The sequence below is a fragment of the Diabrotica virgifera genome, chromosome 1, assembly GCF_917563875.1.
Source record: "Diabrotica virgifera virgifera chromosome 1, PGI_DIABVI_V3a".
NCBI lineage: Eukaryota > Metazoa > Arthropoda > Insecta > Coleoptera > Chrysomelidae > Diabrotica > Diabrotica virgifera.
Window position 1 is genome coordinate 211,457,080 of NC_065443.1, and position 23,928 is coordinate 211,481,007.

General features: G+C 33.1%; 1 protein-coding gene across 2 annotated transcripts in view; it reads right to left on the reverse strand.

Moving 5' to 3' along the window:
* The window catches only part of LOC114346273 (acetylcholine receptor subunit alpha-like), a 1,182,789-nt gene that overhangs the window by 98,257 nt on the left and 1,060,604 nt on the right, over positions 1 to 23,928 (reverse strand). The window contains exons 9-10 of one of the 2 annotated variants that reach the window (XM_050646986.1): positions 22,232 to 22,378; positions 19,092 to 19,499 (exon numbers count right to left, since the gene is read on the reverse strand). In XM_050646986.1, the coding sequence (XP_050502943.1) occupies positions 19,178 to 19,499; positions 22,232 to 22,378 (469 nt within the window). In that variant the 3' untranslated portion in view covers positions 19,092 to 19,177. Of the gene's footprint in view, positions 1 to 19,091; positions 19,500 to 22,231; positions 22,379 to 23,928 lie in introns of those variants that run through there. The other variant, XM_050646983.1, reaches the window with a different exon arrangement.

Sequence of the window (23,928 nt, forward strand, 5' to 3'; positions counted from 1 at the left end):
CGGAAACAATTAAGACTCCAACCGTGGAAGAAATAACAGCAATTATAATATATATTATGAAAAACAATCAAAAAGCCAGCCAGCAATGGTATTACTGCAGAATTAATCAAGTATGGAGGCGAAGCACTTACTAGTAAAAAGACCTTAATGAAGACCAACAATAGAGTACCTAAGCACTGAAGGAAGCCTGAAGAGAAAATTTCAAGTTAAAAGAGGATTAAATCAGGGAGATCCGCTGTTCACAGCACTCTTCAATCTCTTATTGGTATGGACTGACTATTAATAAGGAAAAAACAAAGTACGAAATGGGACAGATTACACATGAAGACACACAACTGAAGACTACCACAAAAAACGAGAGTTAAGAGTATTGCTTCAAAAAGTAACTTTAACAAGCAAAGGGAAAGAAACCAAGAAATTGAAAAGCGAATTTCGTGATCGAGAGGAACGAAGACTGTCGGAGCACTACACAAACTACTAAGAACAAAAAACATCTTCAGAGGCAAAACTAAGACTATACCGAAGGGTGATCCAGCCCAGTCCTTTTTGGAAACGAAACATGGCCTATGAACAAAAATCAAGAAAATATGCTGAATATCTGGAAGCGGAGTATTCTAAAGAAGACATTCAGTGGAGTAAAAGACGATGAAGGCCTTTGGATGAGACGAACAAATGCAGAAATTAGCCAGACAGTCAGAACAAAGACGTAGATAGTTAGGTCATCTTGCGAGAATGCCTGACGGAAGGTGGGCAAAGGACTTGCTGCTGAAAGGGAAAGAAAAGAAGAGAAGAGGACGACTGCGGCCATGGAGAGAGGAAAATGGAGAAAAATAGTTGAAAAATTTCAAGCCATGGCCCTTTAAGGCCTGTTGAGCTGTATACATATATACATGGATCTGGGAAGTGACATAAAAGAAAGCTATTAATAATAAATATATTACGAAAGGCTAGGAATAACACCGATTGATGCCAAAATGGAAGAACAAAAGCAACATGGTTGGTTGAACGTCGAAATGAAAATCACCAAATTCGAAGTATCGCTCAGTTACAAGTTTCTGAAAAGGACAGAAGGGGGTGAATGGGAATAATATTAGTATGACCCAAGACCGAAAGTTATGAAGCAAAGTGCTAAAGCCACCATGTTATATAAGCATAAATCTAATCAGGGCCCTCGCGAGGCTGAGTGGCGCCCGCGTGCGGTACCTATATAATTTTAGCGCCCTTAAATCTACTATGTCCCCTTCTGAAATAAATCAATATTTCTTTATTTTTTACTCATATGTAATAAAACCACAAAAACTGCAAGAACTAATTTTTTTTCTTGAAACTGATTTGCTGATGATGGCAAAAAACATATAAAACATTAATATATTGGTTAAGAGCGTAGTTTAAAAATTCCGGGCCAATGCTTTTTAAATGCATTCATTTTTTTTCAAATCCTGAGAAAACTAATATTTAAACATTTTTGAAAAATTTAAAGGCAGAATAAAAGATTACATTATTACCGAGGGCCAAAAGTCCCTGAAAACTTCTATAACGTTTATTTTAATATGTTACAGGGGTGAAAAAAAATTAGTAGGATTTTTATTTTTAAATATCTCATTAAAAAAACTTTTTGATTATTCTAATGGCCTTTGGGCCTTTGATATGTAATAATGTAATCTATCACACCCCGTTTAAATTTTTTCAAAATATTAGTTTTCTCAGTATTCGAAAAAAATTAGTACATTTAAAAAACATTGGTCCGAAATTTTGCTCCTACGCCTACGCTCTTAAATCTAGAAAGCGGTACGTTAAATATAAATTGAATTAAATGAGTGTTTTTCTAGATTTGACTGCAGAAAATTCTTTTATACTACCTACAAAGTCAATTTTATTGACGAGCTCTTGCTATATAGCTAATATTGTCAAACCAGATAATCTTTCCTCTACCATAGTAGAACTCAAATAATTTTTAATAACTTTAATTTTGAAAATGATGTCTCACCACAGCAGCAACAGACACAGTTAAAGTGAGGAGGATTCTTAATGAAATAGTGGTATTTGGTAGAGATGTAGTTAGATATTTTAAAATATAGGTATATTGATTATTAAGAGTTTTTCGTACTTAGTTAAGTACAGTTTTTACTGGATCAATTAGCTTTTGTTGAAGAGCAAGGCAGATTTTTTAAAATATCATTGTAACTTAATGTAAAAATATCACTAAAAGACCAAAAACATGATCATAACCAAACATCACATCAAATCTACTACTTAACAGGACTTGATCAATTACTATCATTTACTACTAAATTTAAGCTACGTGCAGCGAATGGAACAAAAAAAGCTCGAGGATTATCCTACCCTTGTCATACACTCATATTGGTACCGTTATCATACCCTTGACATCTCATCTCTTTTATATTTAAATTTTGTAATAATTCAACTACAAAATTAAATAACCCTTCCCCTGTAGTGTCAAATATTAAATAGCTAATAATTAATATGTAGCTAAAAAACTCTCTTGTATTTGAACTTTTATTTTAGAATTATCGTTTAATACAACATAAAGCAAAATTAGGTTTATTTGCTTTGTACGACTTGAATCTGGGGTACAATCTATAAAATTATTGAATAATATTTGGAACTATGCACCATACCCTAAATATTATTTTTTACTTTAGAAAACATTAATACTGCAAAACAGATATTCGGATATTATATTGTTTTCAAAAATACAATTATTGTAGTAATTATTTGTTAACACCAAAAATATAAAATAAAGTTTTAATTATTTTTTCAGTAATAACACAATATTTGATTTTTGAGATTTCTCTAGGAGTCCATGAAAAAATTAAAATTAAAATTGTATAAAAAATGATCTCATTGATAAATATTTGTATTGTTTACCAAACCTTCGGTTTGGTGCCCTTTTACGGTGCGCCCGCGTGCGTCGCAGGCGTTGCACGCCCAGTTACGTTGGTCCCGAATCTAATTTTATTTCTGTTGCTTTTTACAGAGTTAATATACGATCTTTGGAATGAATAATTTTTTAAAATTTCTTAAAACAATCTTAACTGCTCGAACACTATAACCTCTTTAAACGCAATTATTATGTCGGTCCTCATTTCAATATGTAAATGGTTTATTCATTACTTCAAATACTCCACGATTAGATTTTTATTGGTTATGATAGTTTCATCTTTGAAAAAAGATGAATAAATTAAAACTTAACTATTTTCATTTCAACAGTCTCATTAAAACTCGATTCATAATTTTCATAGAAAACTTTAAATTGCATCTCAACGGGAAATTCCACTTTATTCATATTCGTATCCCTCAAGCTCGCTTCTCGGTTTCTAATAATAATTAGAAAAAAAAAAACAACTTAAGGATCTAGAAAAGCATTCTTTAGGCAATATACGTTTTTCATTGGCCTTTTATGAGGTAATAAAAGTTTAATACGGCAACAAGTAAAGAGACTTTAGACGCTATCACTTAAAAGGCCCCGCAGGTGGCTTATGGAAAATTGATGAGATGAATTTTTGATAACGTCACATTGTACTTTTCAGCGACATGTGACATTACGACGGCGCCGACATACGGAAAATTATTCATTGTGTAGGTCGCGGAATAAAGCGACGTTTAGAAGCCAAAAATATTGCTTGAGTTTTCTTTGTTATTGTATTAAATGTAATGGAGGAGTTTCAATAATTACATTTCCTTCCTTGGAAATTATATGAAAAGGACAATTGGGTAAAACGAATATAGCAATTTAAAATATTATTAAAGTCTAAGTTTTTCAACCTAATAAAAATATTTGTAAAATAAAATACTTTTAAAAGATTTTTAATTGAAAAACTTATTGGACCATTTTCCTGGTGACAATCTCCATGGCTTCTAAAAATTGCAAGCCAGATGGATGCTGCACTGAAGACAAGAGGGAATTCTAAAAAATTGCAATTCACAACGCCGTCTACAGCTTGGTAAAGTTCCAACGGAAAATGGACCTAGTTACTATATAGGAGTAAATAAATAAATAAATAAATAAATAAATAATAGCTTTATTACCCAACAGTTTCCCATTTCTAGGGTAAAAATTTGAAATACATTTTTTAGTTAGCATACGATCAGTATGTTGAAAATAAAGAGTGACAACAATTTAATTAAACAAATAACTATGTAAATAAGGCATAACTATGTAAATAAGGCAAATAAGGTAAATCTAAGGTATGCCATAAACCAATGCGGCATCAACTAGATGATTAATTGAGCATGAAAAAATATCACAATGGTTGCATATTTTGTTATGGTTATCGCACATAACATAAATCGGTGACTTTAGTAACATGTTTGTTCTCGCGCGTGGACAAGTAAACACGAGAGTTGACCTGGAAGATATTCGTGGCACATTAAATCTAATTTGGTCTAATATATCGCTGCAGTCAATACAGTTGTGTAATAACTTAAATAAAAAATGAATCCGAAAATATAACTCTTCTTAACTCTAAACTTACAATATCAAACCTGTTACATAACAAATCGTAATCATAACCATGAGCAGGATATACTCCATCAACTTTAAATGCTAAATATTTTAAAAGTTCCGTTGTACCTTTTCAATCTGTTACATATAACATCTATAAATAGGATACCAAATTAAGCTGCAATATTCTAGTTTTGTTCGCACTAACGATAGATAAGTCAGTTTAATCGGTCTTATATCGCTAAAATTTCTACAGTTTCTGATAATAAAACCGTACATTTTCATAGCATCAGAGACTTTCTGCTCAATATGGTCATTAAAGGTTAATTTTGAATCAAATATAACTCCTAAATCTTTAACGCTATTACATTTTTCCATTCTGACCCCTGAATTACATAATTAAAATCAACCTTATTTTCCTTTCTAGAATATCTTACTACTTTACATTTATTGACATTAAGAAAAAGTTTGTTTTTTATACACCAAGTATCTATATAATTTAGATCGTTCTGCAAATCTATACAGTTAGCAATTGTTTTAATTTCACAGTATATTTTAAGATCATCCGCAAAACATAATTTTCTGTTATTGATATCTAAAAATAAATCGTTGATATATAATAGGAACAACAATGGACCTAAGTTTGATCCCTGTGGAACGCCGGATGTAGTAAAGATTAATTCTGATGTGAAACCATTATATGATACAAATTGGCTCCCACCTATTAAATAGCTTTCAAGTAACTTTAAAATGTTTCCAGAAAATCCTAAATTTGATCATTTAAAGAGACGGTATTTGTGATCAACCTTGTCAAACGCCTTAGAAAAATCAGTATATATTACATCTACTTGACCTTGTACATCCAAAACATCTGAAATATATTGAGTTATTAGAGCTAAGTTTGATACAATAGAGCGTTTATCTATAAAGCCATGTTGATAAGGTGATATCCATCCCGTAACAGAAGGGTATATACGATTATATACAGTTACTTCGGAAACCTTCGAAAAATTGGATAACAAAGATACCGGTCTGTAATTGGATACATCAGATTTCGTTCCGGTTTTGAATACAGGGCATACTTTTGCATTTTTCCACAGTTCGGGATAAGTTCCCGTTTTTATTGATAAGTTAAAAATTTTTTGAAGTGGCTTTACAAATACCCGAGAACAATCTTTGATTAAAAATGCTGGAATATTATCCAGTCCGGAAGTCATTAAGTAATACTAATATAAAATAGAAATGGTATATATTTTTATAAAATACTATTATTTAGAGTCCTAAGCTGCTAGCTGACATAAAATGAAAAAAACACTGCAAGGAGAAATCGCTAAAATTAGAAACGAATAAATCACTAAGTACCTGGGTATTGAAGAAATTTCAATAATATTTCCTTCCTTGGAAATTATATGAAAATTGCAATTAGCTAAAACTAATTATAGCTAAAGCTATATTTTTGGATATTGCTAAAGAATAAGGCTATAACATACTAAAAAAATCACTCAAATCGGACAACAGGTTTAGAAAATTCGAGACATCTAACTTGAATAACTCATCGAGTGACCCGCTTTTTATGATCGCGAGTGTATATAACAATTTAATGTAAAGAACAAACTCAAACTAAACGCAGTCTCCTCGACTTTTCCTGATTCTTTTGATAAAGGAATTTTGGACGTTAAAAATATATTAGTCCATCCGATTCTAAAACTAGCAGGCTTTTATATTTTTTCCAGAGTTTCCCTCGTGAATTAATATTATTTGCGTAAACAAAGGATTTCAAAATTTCCGCAAAATAAAAATCAAGCGAATTATTTTCAGCGGACTTCTTAGTAGGCATTCAAACCACTCAAACTTTCTCCACCCATCAGTCGTTGAGGAAATATGCCATTAAGATGATTACGGCGTTTCTTTCTTCCCAATAATAGCTGTTTCGCCAATTTAGAACCCCTCATCTGGTAAAAGTTGTATTATCGGTGAATATAATACTTTTAATGGGAAATAACCTGGTCTCCCCTAACAGATGAATTCAATTTTAAAAATTTTTGTGATTTGATTGCTAAACCAGGGCGGATCTGTTTTGAGGTAGATGTGAGAGGTGGCATTCAGATTATTGCAGATAAAGTTAGGTGAAAACTTTAATAACTATAATTGACTTATGCTCCTTTTCAAATATGCCCGGTAGTAAAAAAACTAAAATATTTAAAAATTTCGAAAAACATCGAATTTTTTCTATTTTCTTTGCTTATAACTTTAAAATGATTCATTTTGGAACAAAGTCGTAGGGAAATAAAATAAAGATAATTAAATTTTGTATGACATACGACTTGTTAAAAATATCTTAAATTATTACCCTTTCTGCAAAATAGCAATAAATACAAAATAAGGTGGCAAATAAGCCTGTTTATGTTCAACGTTTTTAAGCACTTTGGTTGCACCTAGAACCTTCGTAATTCGCTAAAAAATACTTACCAAAAAATTACTTAACATACTTAAACCGTCCACCAAATTTTTTTAAAATCGACCTAATAGATTTTGCATAATAATTTTGCAATCTAAATATTTTTAAAAAAGTTCAAATTTTTTAAAAACTTTCTGAACAAAAAGTGGGCCATTTGGAAGTTGGCTAATTTATTTACATATAAAGAGGCACTCTACCTATCTAATAAACTTTACATAATTAAAATCGGATTATTTAAGCAGCCTCAGCAATGTTTTAAACTTATAAACAATTTTTTGGCTTACAAACAAATTAGTATTGTCGCCAGGTAGGGGGTACAACGGCCTCCTTTATTTAGATGGACTTACCCAAGTTTTTCGTATGTATTTTGACCCGTAGAACACGAATTTTTTAGGTAACAGTTGATCCGGATGTCGAGAAGATTGTTATAAACAAAGAAGTTGAGGAATTATATAACAGCGATTTTTCGCAAAATAAAACATTTTTTTGTATTTCTTGGGTAATTCTAAACAAAAAATATTTTACAAGTTTTTTCGTAGGATGCATAGTTTTCGAGATAAACGCGGTTGAACTTTCAAAAAATCGAAAAATTGCAATTTTTGACCCCGAATAACTTTTGATTAAAAAAAGAATGTGTGTGTACTTTGTACGCACGTAAGAAGTTATACTTCTATTATAATATAATTTCAACGAAATAAATATACCTACCTAACAGTTACAATACAAAAAATTAACAATAATTACCAAAAATGAACCAAAACTTAACAATGCCAAATATTAAAAAAAAAAAGAAAAAAATATGAATCGTCCGGGATTTGAACCCGCAATCTCGCGATTTTTTGATCTCTGGTCCAATGCTCTACCAACAAGGCCATCAAGCCGCATGCTACTTACCTTTCAGATATACATAATTATACATCACGGTGACAAGTGAAATACAAAAATAGATGTTTTATTATTTTACGCCCAAGGAAGACAAATCCAAAGACACAAAATTATAATAAAAAACTTTTAAACCACCTTTTTCAAATTGCGCAAGTTGTATTATTAATATTAATGTTAATAAATGAAATATAAATATTTTGACGTTTCACAATTTGACAATTCACTCTTAACTGCAGTGCCCTAAAATTTTTAAAGCACTAGTGTCTTAAAGTAGCATTTTTAACGCTCCTATGGAGTCCTAAAAATTGCATTTTTAACACGTTTGTAGAAAAATATATTTAAAAACACTAATATATTCTTTCCACACCTTTTCTGGACTGATACATACATAAATTAAAACATTTTGAAGTATAACTTCAAGAATATAATATGAAAACTATTTAAAAAGACAGTATAACTATTAACTAACCTTTGTTGTTTCTCTTCCCACAAATTTTAGAACGCAACAACCATACATAACCAAACCGTCAACCGTCCAAACCACAGCTGCGCTACAGCTGCCATATTGAATAATTTTTGACATGTCATTTGAACATCCAATCAGAACAAAGTTATAATGCGCATGCGCCGGGATCGTAGGTTTTAACATATAAAAAATCACCCTCATATCGCGCGTAAAAAAGTATAACTTCAAAAATAAAATGGCAATTCTGCTTACAGCATTTGAAAGTCAAATTATACCGGTTTTGATTATTTGCATTGCTAAAAATTCATTTTTGAAGTTATACTTCTTTACGATCGAGTGACATTTTATAATACCGGGCGCATGCGCACACAGACAGTATGTAGTTCGTTGCTAATCTTTCAAGATATGTATGTATCAGCACTGTCAGCGCAAATAAGTCATTAAAAGGATATATTAGTGTTTTTAGTAAATGTATCATTTATTATAATTTTTGTGTCTTTGGATTTGTCTTCCTCGGGAATAATATATTTTATTATAATAGTAAGTATATTTAAAGTTTTTTTGTATACTTCACTTGGTCTATTAAATTTGTCAGTATGTAGAGAAATCTTGTAACCTGTCAAAGCGAAGGGAATATAGCTCAGTGGGAGAGCGTGTGACCGGAGATCGAGAGGTCCCGGTTTCAAATCCCGGACGTTTCATATTCTTTTTTTTTTTAATTTCTGTTATCGTTTTAATAAAATTTTTTTAAAAGTGGTAGGTAAGACAGTTAGTTTAATATTTAAATAAAATACAAATAACCTGTTAAGTATATTTATTTCTTTGAAATTATGTAAGAGAAGTATAACTTCTTACGTGCGTAGAAAGTGCACACACATTCTTTTTTATTGTTAAACAAAGCTATTTTTTGATAAGCCAAAAAATTGTTTATAACTTTAAAACGTTGGTGAGGCTGCTTAAATAATCCGATTTTCATTCTGTAAAGTTTATTAGATAGGTAGAGCGCCTCTTTATATGTAAAAAAATTTGCCAACTTCTAAATGGCCTACTTTTTGTTCATTAAGTTTTTAAACAATTTGAACTTTTAAAAAAAATTAGATTGCAAATTTATTATGCAAAATCTACTAGGTCGATTTTAATGAAATTTGGTAGACGGTTTAACTATGTTGTAAGAATTTTATTAGTCCAGAAAGCCACTGCGCATCCGCTAGGAAAAATATTCTAATTCGGATTTTTTGCACAATCTTAATCAAAAAGGACTCCTTTTAACAAATTTGCATGTTGCCAGGACCAAAAGGTGGTCAAAAATTTTTTAAACGTTTTTTTTTGTTTTTTTCCTAAAACTATTTTTTTTACATGGAAAAAAGTTTTTTTAGGTTTTTTGGATCATTCCAAACAGAAAAGATCTTTAGTGACTTTTTTCTAAAAGTGATAGTTTTTGACATATAAGCGATTAAAAATTGAAAAATTGCGAAATCGGCCATTTTTAACCCTCAAAAACTATGTGAAAAACTGAAAATTTGAATGTTGCCAAGGTAGGTAGATATTCTTTAAACATCGATTGATGAAATCCCGAAGAGTTTTTTGCAATACAATATTCAAAACTCCTTTGTTTTTTAATTGCTAATCAAGTGTGCGCGACACTATTTTCCACCGACAGTATAGTGCAAATGAAAGGAATAAATTCGTTATTTCGTAAACTGGCGACTTTAAGAAAAAATCCCGAAACTGGTCGATTTTTATTTTTAAGTTGTGATATTGTGGCATTTATGGTATACTAGTGACGTCATCCATCTGGACGTGATGACGTAATCGATGATTTTTTTAAATGAGAATAGGGGTCGTGTGCTAGTTCATTTGAAAGTTTCTTCAATTCTCTATTCAGTAATATAAACATTTACATAAATATTTATACAGGGTGTCCAAAAAACTTTTATTAAATTAAATTATTTGACAAAAAAAGAAGTAGAAGCACACCCTGTATGAATAATTATGTAAATGTTTACATTACTGACTAGAGAATTGAAGAACCTTTCAAATGAGCTACCACACGACCCCTATTCTCATTTAAAAAAATCATCGATTACGTCATCACGCCCAGACGGATGACGTCACTAGTATACCATATATGCCACAATATCATAACTTAAAAATAAAAATCGACCTGTTTCGGGATTTTTCCTTAAAGTCGCCAGTTTACGAAATAACGAATTTATTCCTTTCATTTGCACCATACTGTCGGTGGAAAATAGTGTCGCGCAAGCTTGATTAGCAATTAAAAAGCAAAGGAGTTTTGAATATTGTATTGCAAAAAACTCTTCGGGATTTCATCAATCGATGTTTAAAGAATATCTACTGACCTTGGCAACATTCAAATTTTCAGTTTTTCACATAGTTTTTGAGGGTTAAAAATGGCCGATTTCGCAATTTTTCAATTTTTAATCGCTTATATGTCAAAAACTATCATTTTTAGAGAAAAGTCACTAAAGACCTTTTCTGTTTGGAATGATCCAAAAAACCTAAAAAAACTTTTTTCCATGCAAAAATAATAATTTTAGGAAAAAAACAAAAAAAAAAACGTTTAAAAAATTTTTGACCACCTTTTGGTCCTGGCAACATGCAAATTTGTTAAAAGGAGTCCTTTTTGAGTAAGATTGTGCAAAAAACCCGAATTAGAATATTTTTCCTAGCGGATGCGCAGTGGCTTTCTGGACTATATAGGTATAGGCGAATTACTAAGTGCCATTAAATTGGTTAAAAAACATTGAATAACAACAGACATATTTTGCCCCCTTAGTTTGTATTTAATGCTATTTTTCAGAGAGGGTAATAATTTAAGACATTTTTATCCAGTCGTATATTATACAAAATTCAATTATCTTTATTTTATTTTTGTACGACTTTGTTCAAAAACGACTCGTTTTAAAGTTATAAGCAAAAAATTAGAAAAATATCGATGTTTTTCGAAATTTTTAAATATTTGAATTTTTTGATCAATGTTCCTGGCATATTTGAGAAGGAGCATTAGTCAATTGTTATTATTGAAGTTGTCACCTAAATTTATCTGCAAAAATCCGAATGCCACCTCTCACATCCAAAAATAGACGTTTTTTCACAGATCAACCCTGGTCTATTCCTTTTCCATGCATAAAGCAAGAAATCCATCTGGTTGCCGAGCGACCACAAAAAATTGATTGTGCTTAAACTCTAATGATATAGGTATTGCATTTCTTTATTTGTAAAATGATTTAGCATTTCATCTGAAAAAGTAATGATAGCTTTAAAAAATACAAAAATACTCAATCAAGGAAGTGAAAACGTTGTGTATTAAAGGGCGTAAAAAGTATTTATTTCCTTAGATAAGCATGAACAGAAAAACGTGAGAAAATTGCCACTCAAACGTTACAAACACATTAAAACTTTGTTCATGGCGTGGGCATTTCACTCAACCATCATGGCTGAAGAGGAATCATGTCAGTCAACTATTCCTCTTCAGCTCCAGTTGTCTTCCGTGCAACCCCCAAACAGAAACATATGAAAAAACTGCTTCACAAACATTACAAACACATTAAAACTTTATTCATGCCGTGGGAACTTCACCTAACTATCATGTCTGAAGAGAAATAGTTGACTGACATGATTCCTCTTCAGTCATGATGGTTAGGTGCCTCACGCCATGAATAAAGTTTTAATGTGTTTGTAATGTTTCTGAAAGCAGTTTTCTCAAGTTTTTTGAAGTTATACTTCTTTATTCGCGATTGGGAGCGAATTTTTATTATTCTGCGCGCATGCGCACACAAACAGTATGGAGTTCGTTGCTAAATGTTTTAAGTTATGTATGTATTAGTCCAAAAAATATGTGGAAATAAAATATTAGTGTTTTTAGTAAATATATTTATTATAATTTTTGTATCTTTGTGTTTGTCTACCTCGGGAATAAGATAATAAAAGTAATATTTAGAGTATTTTTATACTTCACTTTGGTCTATTTGACACGTTGTCTGAGAAATCTTGTAGTCCGCACCCGCACAAACAAAATGAGTATAGCTCAATGGTAGAGCGTTTGACTGGAGATCAAGAGGTCCCTGGTTCAAATCTGGGTGTTTTCTATTTTTTTTTAATATTTGGTATTGTTTTAATAAAAATTTTTGGAATGTAGTAAGTAAAAATTAGTTTAATCTTTAAATAAAATATAAATATACTGTTCGAAAGTAAATTTATTTCGTTGAAATCATATAATAGAAGTATAACTTATTACGTGCGTACAATGTACACACACATTTTTTTTTTGTTTGGGGGTTACACGGAAGACAACTGGACCATACATGACTAGATATATTGTAATGCAGCTAGAAGTCTAATGTTTAACCCATTTAGCGCCAAAGGTGCGAAAACGCACCATTTTTTTGTAGAATTTTTTTTGACAATTCGTTAATTTTATTTTTAATCTTTGTATTTTTTAAGCAACCAGAAGACTTAGTGTAACTAAATTTAATTTTGTTTAATTTCCAAACTCATACATTCATCACAAAAATATTTTCTAAATGTCCGACATTTTCAATCCTTCGACACAACTTTATTTTTACTGTAGTAATTTTATTGGCATAACACTTTTGTGGTCAAATAAATTAAAACATTATTTTTTTAACCTATTTGTACACCAATTGTTATAAAAATGCAAAAAAAATTTCTGAGTCATCAAATCTCGTGTTTGAAAATAATGATTCGATAACGAACCATTGGCGGAAGTCGACATATTATTATAATCCTGTCTGATCAGGAATAAGTTCAACGTGATGCAGAGGCAGTAATTTGTTGGGATATTTCTTTATTATGTGTAAAAACACGTATCCACTATGCTTGCGCTCCGAGCTCCTGCAACTGCTCCACATAGTGGACACGTTTGGCGCTCCCGGACTGTGCAATTATGCGCACTCTGCCTCGGCGCTCCAATCTGTGGCGGTTTATATGTAAGGGAGCGCATACCGTATCGATTTGAGCACTTGCAGGGAGCGCGGAGCTCAAGAAGTTCGTGAACATAGTGGATGGTTGGCGCTCTCGGACCATGCAACAGTGTGTGCTCCGCCTCAACGGTCCAATAGGTGGCGGTTTATATGTAGAGGAGCGCATGCATGTAGATGGGAGCAGTTGCAGGGAGTGCGGAGCGCAAGACGTTTGTGAACATAGTGGATGGTTGGCGCTCCCGGACCGTGCAAAAGTGCGCGCTTCGCCTCGGCGGTCCAATAGGTGGCGGTTTATATGTAGAGGAGCGCATGCCGTATCGATGGGAGCAGTTGGAGGGAGCGCGGAGCGCAAGAGGTCAGTAAACATAGTGAATGGTAGGCACTCCAGGACCGTGCAACAGTGCGCGCTCCGCCTCGGCATTCCAATTGGTGTCGGTTTATATGTAGAGGAGCGCATACCGTATCGATTGGAGCAGTTGCAGGGAGCGCGGAGTGCAAGAGGTTCGTGAACATAGTGGATGGTTGGCGCTCTTGAACCGTGCAACAGTGCGCCAACGACGAGCGTGCGGCAGTGCCTCGGTGGTCCAATATTACGAACGTAGTGGATACGTACCTTTAGAAAGACGGGTATTCTGGTATTCAGTTTTGTTATAATCTAGGGTGGGGGGGGGAGGGGGCTACATAAGGGAGGTTGTGTAGTGTTGTAGACAATATTTATGTCGATTTGTCGAATTTATGCAACTGGCACAGTGCAAGATACAGGATTGGAAAGTGTAAACTGGAAATATCTAAAATAATTTCCAAAAAAGATAGAGGGCCGTTCGACTTCGTTTTTGAGAAAGAAGCTGAAGAAGGTGTAGGCAATGTTCTAACCATACTATTTTTGTTTATCAAAACTTCCAGGTCACTTTACACTCGAAATGTTTTGAGACTTTTCACAAAAAATAAAATTGTGTATTTCAATTTTTATATCTCATTTCCGCCAAAGGTTCGAAAACGAACCATTTTGTTGTTGTGACACCTGCCATTATCAAAGTGTAAAACAATTTTTTTACGAATGATTAAGTTTATTTTACTCTAGTTAATCAAATATATTACATATTATTGCAGTATTTCTTTGCTTGGTGGTTAATGGGTTAATAAGCTGCTCACGCATACGAACTTAAGTAGTGGTACTTGTTTTAATTTCGACCATTAGCTCCGATGATGACAATTTTATCGAAAGTGCTTAGCTAAGCAAATACATACTTTTTATGGCCAACCGTCACTAAAGTCATTCGTTATTGTACTCACTTGTCCTCATTTGCTGCAGTAAAGTAACATTTTATTGTACTGAAAGAAGAATTTTACTTTACCTGCTGCGATTATTAATCAAATTAACCGAACATGAATGTAAGTGGTCGATGGCAGTAATCGGTTATTTATTTGAGTGAACTTAAAATTTATTTACTTTAATTAGGTATTAAAAATATTGTACAAAATTTACGTTATTATTAATTAAATTTATATCAAAAAGTGAAATTCTGTAGTATTTAGCAATTATATTCATAAAAAATAAATCAAAATACAGATTTGGTAATTAGGTATTCAATGTTGATAACTATCGATTAAACATCGAAACCGGCCATCATGCAAAATCCATCTGTCATTACTGTCATACGAAATGTTTATTCATTAAGAAATTCTTAAATTGTAAGTGAGTGTTAATCTTTTTAATGGCTGGCGATAAAATTTTATATGCACCACGTCAGTAAAGATCCTTTATCGGATTCGTCTGTCACTCGCCTTGCTCGATTCGCCCCCTCTGATCGTAATATCATACTCGTTCGATAAAGAGTTACTTTATTGACTTGGTTCATGAATAACTATTACACACTTTGATATACAATTTTTTTCACTTCCTTGATTCATTCAAGTGTGTACAAAATTTATCAGTGTTTCAACTAAAAATACTCTAGATTGTCACTACAAATATAAGTTACTCACAATAAAGGACATTTACCAACAATAATTATTTGACAGCCGAAAGCAAAACAATATTCGAAAATCCCCTTCGTTGATTCTTTTAAAGGGTTAAAGGGTAATCCTACTATTTAAAGTTTTTTTTTTGAAAACTATTTAAATAAGATTTTCTTCTGTTTAAACAAGAGTAAGCCAGAGTCTTTTAGCCAGATTAAGGGAACCGGATATCTTAAAGGCCATTAAACTTCATCTTGCTTATTTACACGACCAACCTGCATCAGTATTTTATGATGGGTATACCAACACAAGTGTTAAATTGTTTCTGGCTTCCGAAGGACTTCCTACAAAGAGTGAAGATCTACGAAAAATTCTTCTAGATTTTAATGATGCTTATGGAATTGGTGCAGATAAGGTAGACGCTGATCTTGCTGCTTTTAGGTCTTTTCTAACTTCGGAAAGAATTATTCACCTGCAAAAATCAAGGGAATGCCACCGAAACTACTATTCCGCTGCCTCTCCAAGACGAAATTTTTAAACATCACGACGTGTTCTGAGGGACTAGAATCCTCAAATTATTTTAGTGATAACAACTTTAGCATGGTTCTGATTAATATTCGTTCTATAAGATATAAAACAGATGAATTATTTCTGTTTCTAGAGGAATTAGGGTTTCCACGGATAGTTGCGGTTACTGAGCACTGGCTTGAAGTCAACGAGCCTTTTTTTGTAGAAAAATATTCCACTATTGCTAGGTATGACCGTCCAAGTTCAGCTCATGGAGGCACCCTAATTCTTTCTACAAATAATGATTTTTCTCTGGTAACAAAATATGACTTTCTATTAAGTGAAGCATTCTTTGAGTTTTCCTTAGTTTACAGTAAGAACCTTAATCTTTATATTATTTGCATTTATAGATCACCTGACTCTTCCGTGGTTCTATTTTTTCAGAACCTGCTTAATTTGTTAGATGACCTGCCCCATAAAAGCAGAAACATTTTATGCGGGGACTTCAACATTAATTATGCTACTGCTTGTGCTACACAAATATCCCTGGTCAACATATTTGAATCATATGGTCTATCAATGCACATTGATTCTCCTACAAGGATTACAAAAACTTCATCTACCATAATTGATTATATTGTCTCAGATTTCTCACCCTTTGATGTCTGCGCTACAACTGTTAATGCGGGACTATCTGATCATGAAGCGGTTTATACGAAGTTTAACATCTTTAGCAAGTCCTCCTCGAAAACTCGACGTTTAGGCAGGATTTTTTCCGGTCGGAACTTTCGTAAATTCCAAAATTTATGCTTAACCTCTGAGTGGCACTTTCCTTCCATGGACGTCGATTATAATTTCAGTGATTTTTTGAATAAGCTGGTCTGTATCTTCAATAAAGTATTTCCTTTAATCACAATTAAGCAAAAACATCGCAAACCCTGGACTACCAAAGGTGTCCGCATATCAGCCAAAAATATGCGTTCACTACTGTATATCAAGAAATTTACTACCAACGTCTCTGTTACTGAATATATCACCAAGTACAGGGCAATCTATTTAAAACATAAAATCGGCTAAAAAAATTGTATTATCAAAATCGTCTCAGAAGCTCCAAAAGTGTTGCAAAAGAAACTTGGTCCATAATAAACGATCTTTGAAATAAAACTCACACAGCTCAAACATTTTCCCTTCCAGACCCAGAAAATCTAAATGAATATTTTGTTAATGTGAGTAAAAATATAACATCAACTATTGTGTCACAACAAGATCCCATTTCCTATCTCCCTAATTCAGGAAAGGTTTCGAATTCATTCTTTATAAGACCGGTTGGTAAATCTGAACTGATCCAAACAATCAATAGTATCAAAAGCAAATCTTCCTGTAGTACCGATGGACTATCCATAAAAATTTTCTCAAATCTCCCAGACAATGTGTTGGGAGTCCTCATCTCTCTAATAAATGATTCTTTTGAGAAAGGTAAATTTCCAGAGTGCCTAAAGACGGCCATCATTATTCCTCTTCATAAGGGTGGTGAAAAATCTATTGCCTGCAATTATAGACCTATTGCATTACTACCGGTACTCTCCAAAATTATTGAAAGACTCCTAAAAGCCCGACTTATGTCCTTTCTCGTTGATAACAAGATTTTATCACAAAATCAGTTTGGATTTTTAAATAATAAATGTACCACCGATGCCATGTTTTCTGTACTACATGAGGTTTATCAAGCATTAAACAATAATCTCCACACTGCCACTGTTTTTTGTGATTATGCCAAAGCTTTTGATTGTGTAAATCACGACATTTTGATAAAAAAACTAGATTTCTATGGAATTCGAGGTATTTCTTTGAACTGGTTTCAATCTTACTTGGAAAATAGGAAACAACTGGTTAGAAAAATGATACAGACTCTAGTCTCAAAAATGTTGTATGTGGGGTACCGCAAGGTTCAGTATGGGTCCTCTACTTTTTCTTATCTTTATTAATGACATCACTAGTTTAAAAATCGATGGAAAAGTTTTTCTTTTTGCTGACGATACCAGTATCACTTGGAGCAACTCAAATATCGCAACTCTTCATGCTACTATAACTTCTGATCTACTCACAATAAAATCCTGGTCAGATTCTAATTTACTCTCTTTTAACGTAGATAAAACAGTAGCATTACCCTATAAAGGAACTCTTCAACCCTTACCTCTTCATAACAGCCAGATCAGTATCGTTGATTCTGTAAAGTTTCTTGGTATTTTTTTAGATAGCAACCTTAAATGGTCCCTTCATATCGATGTGTTAAGCAAGAAACTATCCTCAGCTTGCTTTGCAATAAGATCTGTCTCTAAGGAAATGGATTTAGCCTCTTCCAAAATAACATACTTTTCATTGTTCAAGTCCCATCTTCGACATGGTCTGCCTTTTTGGGGTTTTGGTATAGCTGCCCAATCCGATGTTATTTTTAAATTGCAAGAAAGAGTAATCAGATATCTGTTTGGCCTCAGAAGAACAACACATTGCAGAAGCTACTTCAAAGATCACAGAATTCTAACATTACCTTCTTTATATATTTTAGAAACTGTTTGCTTAATTCGTAAACATCTACATGTTTTTCCAGAAAGACCTAGACATGACTATTCCACCAGAAATTCTACTTTTGACATCTATTTACCGATCCCGTCCAGTGAGTTAATAAAGAAATCTATATTATATTCTGCAAAAAAACTATACAACCATCTCCCTCTACAACTTAAATCTGCAACATCTTTCCCCAAGTTCCGTAAAATGACTAAAGCCTATTTATCTGAAAGACCATATTATTCAATAGCAGAGTTTCTTAACCAATAACTAAGAAATTACAGTATTGTTATGTAAAAGTAGAATCTTAATCTATATTTGAGTGTCATATGCAGCAGCATAACTTATTAAATTACTTATTAAATTTGATTGTTACTGATTTTTATTTGACTTTATTATGTTTTATTTATATTGACGATTTGTATAATTTTAGTAAATTGTATTTGTTATTGTTTTATTTATGATTCTTGTAAGCTTTGTCTATAAAATTGTTAAATTTTTCATGACAATAAAGCATATTTCTATCTATCTATCTATTTAAGAGTAAGTATTCATATTACGTCAAAATTAGATTCGCATTGTATTTTTTAATCAAAACTACAAAAAAGTTTTGCCAAAAACCTTTTGACTACTCAATTTCATCATCAGGAATCAACCACGCGGTGCCTCCTGTAAGAAAATGAAAAAAAAGTATTGAAGTATAAGTCATATTTCCCGCCTAAAATTATATCTTGGTGCCGATTTTGGTAACAATTGATAAATATACAGTGATACTATTACTAAAAAATGAAAAAACAGGATTAAACAGGATTGGTTTTATTCAAGCATTTTATTTGCACTGTATTTAACAATGATTTTATGCATTTAAATACATAACTTCAGTTTGTCCTTTGGAACTTTTCCGCCTACAGCTTTCCTCCAGAAAACAAAAGGTGCCGTCTGAAGTGGCTTAATAAAAAGCGTCGTTTCGTTACAATGTACACGCACTCTAGTTCATAATTTTTAATTAAAGAAGGTAACAAATCCGTTCTCCATGTACTTGCGGCAAATACATCAGCATTATTTGCTTCTTCAACAATTTTTTTTAAGGGGAGTTGTGAACGATTTTCCCATCTGCAGATCCATCCATTTGTCGCTTTGAAGTTCATGTTACCCAAATTTCCGACTATTTCTTGAACCCGGCATCCGATAGGTGGGGTGTGGTACACCCCAACAATGCTGAAGCGTCTAAAACATAAGGAAATTTTGCATGTAGTGGCGACAGTGGCTAGCTAGCTTTCTATTGTATATTCATCTATGCGATGACACATAGTTTTTAGTCGTCTGTTTAGTTTCAGCAAGTACATTTGGATTGAAAGTGGTTACATCCCACGAGTCGGATTTTGTACTTTCTGCAGAACTGTCTTTATTTTGTTTTACTCCTATAAACAGAGAAGTATAGGTAAGTGAATAATACTTATTTCAAATTTTAACATATTTTTTATTAGTCTAAGCTAAAATGAATTACGATCGAGAATAAACACGTCTTCAGGTCTTATGGGATGAAGCAGACAGTGACGAATGTATTGAAAAGAGTAATTCGGAAGTAAGTGAAGAAATAGACAATGTTAGTGTAAATAGTGACTATCCTGACCAGCTTGAAGATGTTGACGTTCCAGACATCACAGATAACTAACGTAAATAAATTTTTTGAGAATCTTTAACTCTTTCGATTGCTGGGGTTTGTCACACCCCACCTGTCTGTTAGTGGCAAAAAAGTTCACCTGTCAGATGCCGGGTTAAAAACGGACCGCTGCCATAGATATAATAACAAATAGATTAGGCCAGGTCCGAAAAATAACGTAACGCGGAGCAATTCGGACAATTTTTTGACCACTCAGATGGCAGCCAAAAAAAAACATAAATACTTGGGTTTGCCCATCAGAATTATTGAAAAGGCCACGGTGGCCTAGCTTTCGCTTAGACTACTGGAAATGTTTTGGGGAAGGGTCTAATTAATCTAATTAGTCTAACTAGCTCATAACAAAGTAAGTAAGTATTAGGTTTGTCCTAGTTGGATCAGAGAGAGCAGCACATGTGCCTCCTGATGAGAGACTAATAAGTTTCGAAACCGGTAGAGGTGCTTGCTGCATTCTCTGATTGAACTGGAATAATGATGCGGCTGTAGTTTCGTGTTGCGACGAAATTGAAAATGGTTATTCATTTTTGATTTACATGTTTACTCTGATTGGAGTAAGAAGGGAACCATTCTCGTTGGAACTTTACCGCGCTGAGCAGATAGGACGTGAATTATAAATTGCAAAATTCCCTCATCTTCCTTAGTCTCACCATCCGTTATGGCTTGGAAATTGTAGAAGCCTCGGAGATGTTACCAGAGAAGGTTCCCATTGTTTTCAATCTGGTAGGATGTAGGTAGAGTAACATTTTTTGGTGTTGTTTAATGTGCTATTAGATTGAAAACTTATTCTTTTGCTAGCAGTTGCCGTTAGGGCATCCCTGCCATTTCATTCGTTGCAATCCGTGACTGCACGCCGGGGTTTGTCGTAGTTGGGCCAGAGAGAGCAGCATATGTGCCTCCTGATAAGATAAGAGACTAATAAGTTTCGATACCGTTAGAGGTGCTTGCTGCACTCTCTGATTGAACTGGAATAATGATGCGGCTGTAGTTTCGTGTTGCGACGAAATTGAAAATGGTTATTCATTTTTGATTTACATGTTCACTCTGATTGAAGTACGAAGGGAACCATTCTCGTTGGAACTTTACCGCGCTGAGCAGATGGGACGTAAATTATAAATTGTAAAATTTCCTCATCTTCCTTAGTCTCAGCATCCATTATGGCTTGAAAATTGTAGAAAATTGTTACTTTTCCGCACGCGGTTTTTACTTTTCCGCACGCGGTTTTTACTTTTCCGCACGCGTGTTAATTTAGATATGTTAATATGGCCTTAAAGTAATTATAATACATGCAATAAACTAATATTTAGATATTATTTATTAATTTATTTCAAATCTATCTTATTGTGTTCCTGTTTTAATGAAATTAACGCGACAATTCGATGAAATAAAATTATTTTGACATAATATTCGAAAGTCAAATCGGTAGACAATAACAGTCGTTTTGAATCATCGTCATGGAAACCAAGATCGTCGTCATGCTAACTAATTATATTGAAAGTTTGGTTTTGACAACCTTGCCAAAGAATGAATTTGTGTATGTATTTTCATATTAATTAAATTAATTATTAAGATTTGGTAATTTTTTAAAAACTCTTAGAAAAAATATTGTTCCTAACTCTTGCAGAAAGTCTCTTTTCCGCACTCGACTGCTTGCCGAAATCCCGCTTCGCGTCGTTCGGCAAACTGCAGTCGCGTGCGGAAAATAATGACTTTCTGCACTTGTTAGGAAAATAACTATATCATTTGACAGGCCCTAACAAATCAGACATCATTTAAACTCTTAGAAAATTGTACATCATTTTTTGTCCGTTCTTTTTAAATCATTCTATTACTAAAATATACAACTAGATAATATTATAGAGGTGCCATAGATCAATTAAACAGATTATTATTTTATATTTGATGATTCGAAAAATAATTGACAAGGGGAGGACTGTAGAATCGCACTGTCAACTATATGTATAAATATTGTAAAGATCAAAATATGTGAATTGAGGCCATGAGAGCCAGAGTGGCCTAACTGATAAGAACATTACTTTACATAATCAAAGAAAATGATCAGAAGTTAACAATGTTCGATTATGTGAGTAATTGTATATGGACAAAGAATGATTCTTGGTCATTGAACATTGTTAGCTTCGGATCATTTTCTATGATTATGTAAAGTATGGTTCTTATCAGTTAGCACACTCTGACTCTCATCACCTCAATTATAAACTAGATGCATTTTCTAAAATGACACAAACAGTTTGGTTGATTTGGTATAATGTGGCTAGCTTACCTTCTACTGTCCAACTGATAATGAGGTCGACGCATTACGAGAAGTCGTGGAAGAATATGGATGAAGACTCTCCGCACCCATGGTGCCATCACGTGTGTCTGTGGTGAACGAAAATGGACGTTCAGAACTACTACTGTTACGCATATACTGCAAAATAAAAATTAGATAATATACTTGAATCATTTCGCTACATCTAAAAGTAGTTTTATTTTCGAATTTAATTCATTTAAAATCGTTAATGGTTCAGTTTTAGATAGAAAAAAAGGAACAATCATATCAGTTGAATGGTGGACACAAGAGTTGTTAAAAGAGCAAGGGACAAATCACCACGTGGTCCAATAAGTATCGTCCAACCGCGCAAGCTATGAAGTGACAATCTTTCATATACCGCATTTACACTCAGTCCTGTTAGATAGGAAATTGGGCAGGGGAGTGGGCAGCGTGAATGTGTAAATATCTCACTCGCGATGCTTCTGCTTATGCTATTGCCATTGCACGGCGCTCCCCAAAAAGTCGGTTTTCGGGAAGGAAGTCAAAGGACTGGCAGCGCGAGTGCGAGTGAGTATTCACATTCAACTACTCTCTCTCTCACTTGCCGCCGGCAAAGCGGCAACTGAGTAAGTAAGCAAGACGACGCTGTTGTCACAATAAGTCGCAAATGAACAAGCAAAACTGCTTATTTAAAAGAAGAAGCAGAAGTAGATAATATTATTATATACGTTGTTTTGTCTGCACTAGCTCTTGTAACAATTTATCATTTGCAGTTGGTAAAAGTTATGTTTATTGTTAGCAGTTTTTGTTCTTCTTTTAGTTTATTATTATAAGACATTGTCTCGTCTTTTTAAAGTTGTAATCTAAGTTGGCATTTCAACCCATGACTCAGTTGTCGCCTAAACTCTGCCACGTAAGGTCCTACCTTAAATATTCCAACCACAATATGGTTGATGTCATGTGATGCCAGAGGTTAATCTGGAAATAACTTTAACATCCTTTAACCTTCCGATGACCAACCTTTTTTTGTTACACGGATGACCAAGTAAGGGAAAAATGACCCCAGGTCAAAAATGTCAAAAATTACAACAAAAAAATAAAGTTTTTTTTTTTTAGTTTTAATTTTTCTTTTGGCATGGACTTTATGTCATTCAGCCAGTCACAACATGAGTATTAGTGTCATGTGTAGTGTGTATGTTGAGTAAGTGTCTTGTTACTTTGCAAAGTTGACGTCATTAGCGTAAAACTACTTGTAATTGCACATAATAGACGCTATTTTACTAAACCTCAACTTCAGAATATATTTTTTATTCGTAAAATATAGGGAATTTTTTTTATTTCAAAATATGAGGATATCTAGAATGATATTAAAGTCAAATAAAAAAATAATGAGTTAAAAATTAAAAATACTTTTGAATTTATTAAAGAAGAACTTACGCTGGGGTCACAATTTCCCCCGCTTGGTCATCCGAAGGTTAAAAATCTTATAATATAATGTAACCTCAACAATTTTTAAAACAACTCAAGGGTTTTTACCAGTATATTTTAGTGGCTTAAAGCATGTAAACCTGTGATAACAGTGATGATGGAATACTGATTCCGAAAACGTTTTGTTGTAATATAATCTTTTTTAGGGATTTTATATATACCTTTTACAAGATCAGGTTTTTATTTTTTGTGATTTATGGTATACAGCCAGTTACAGG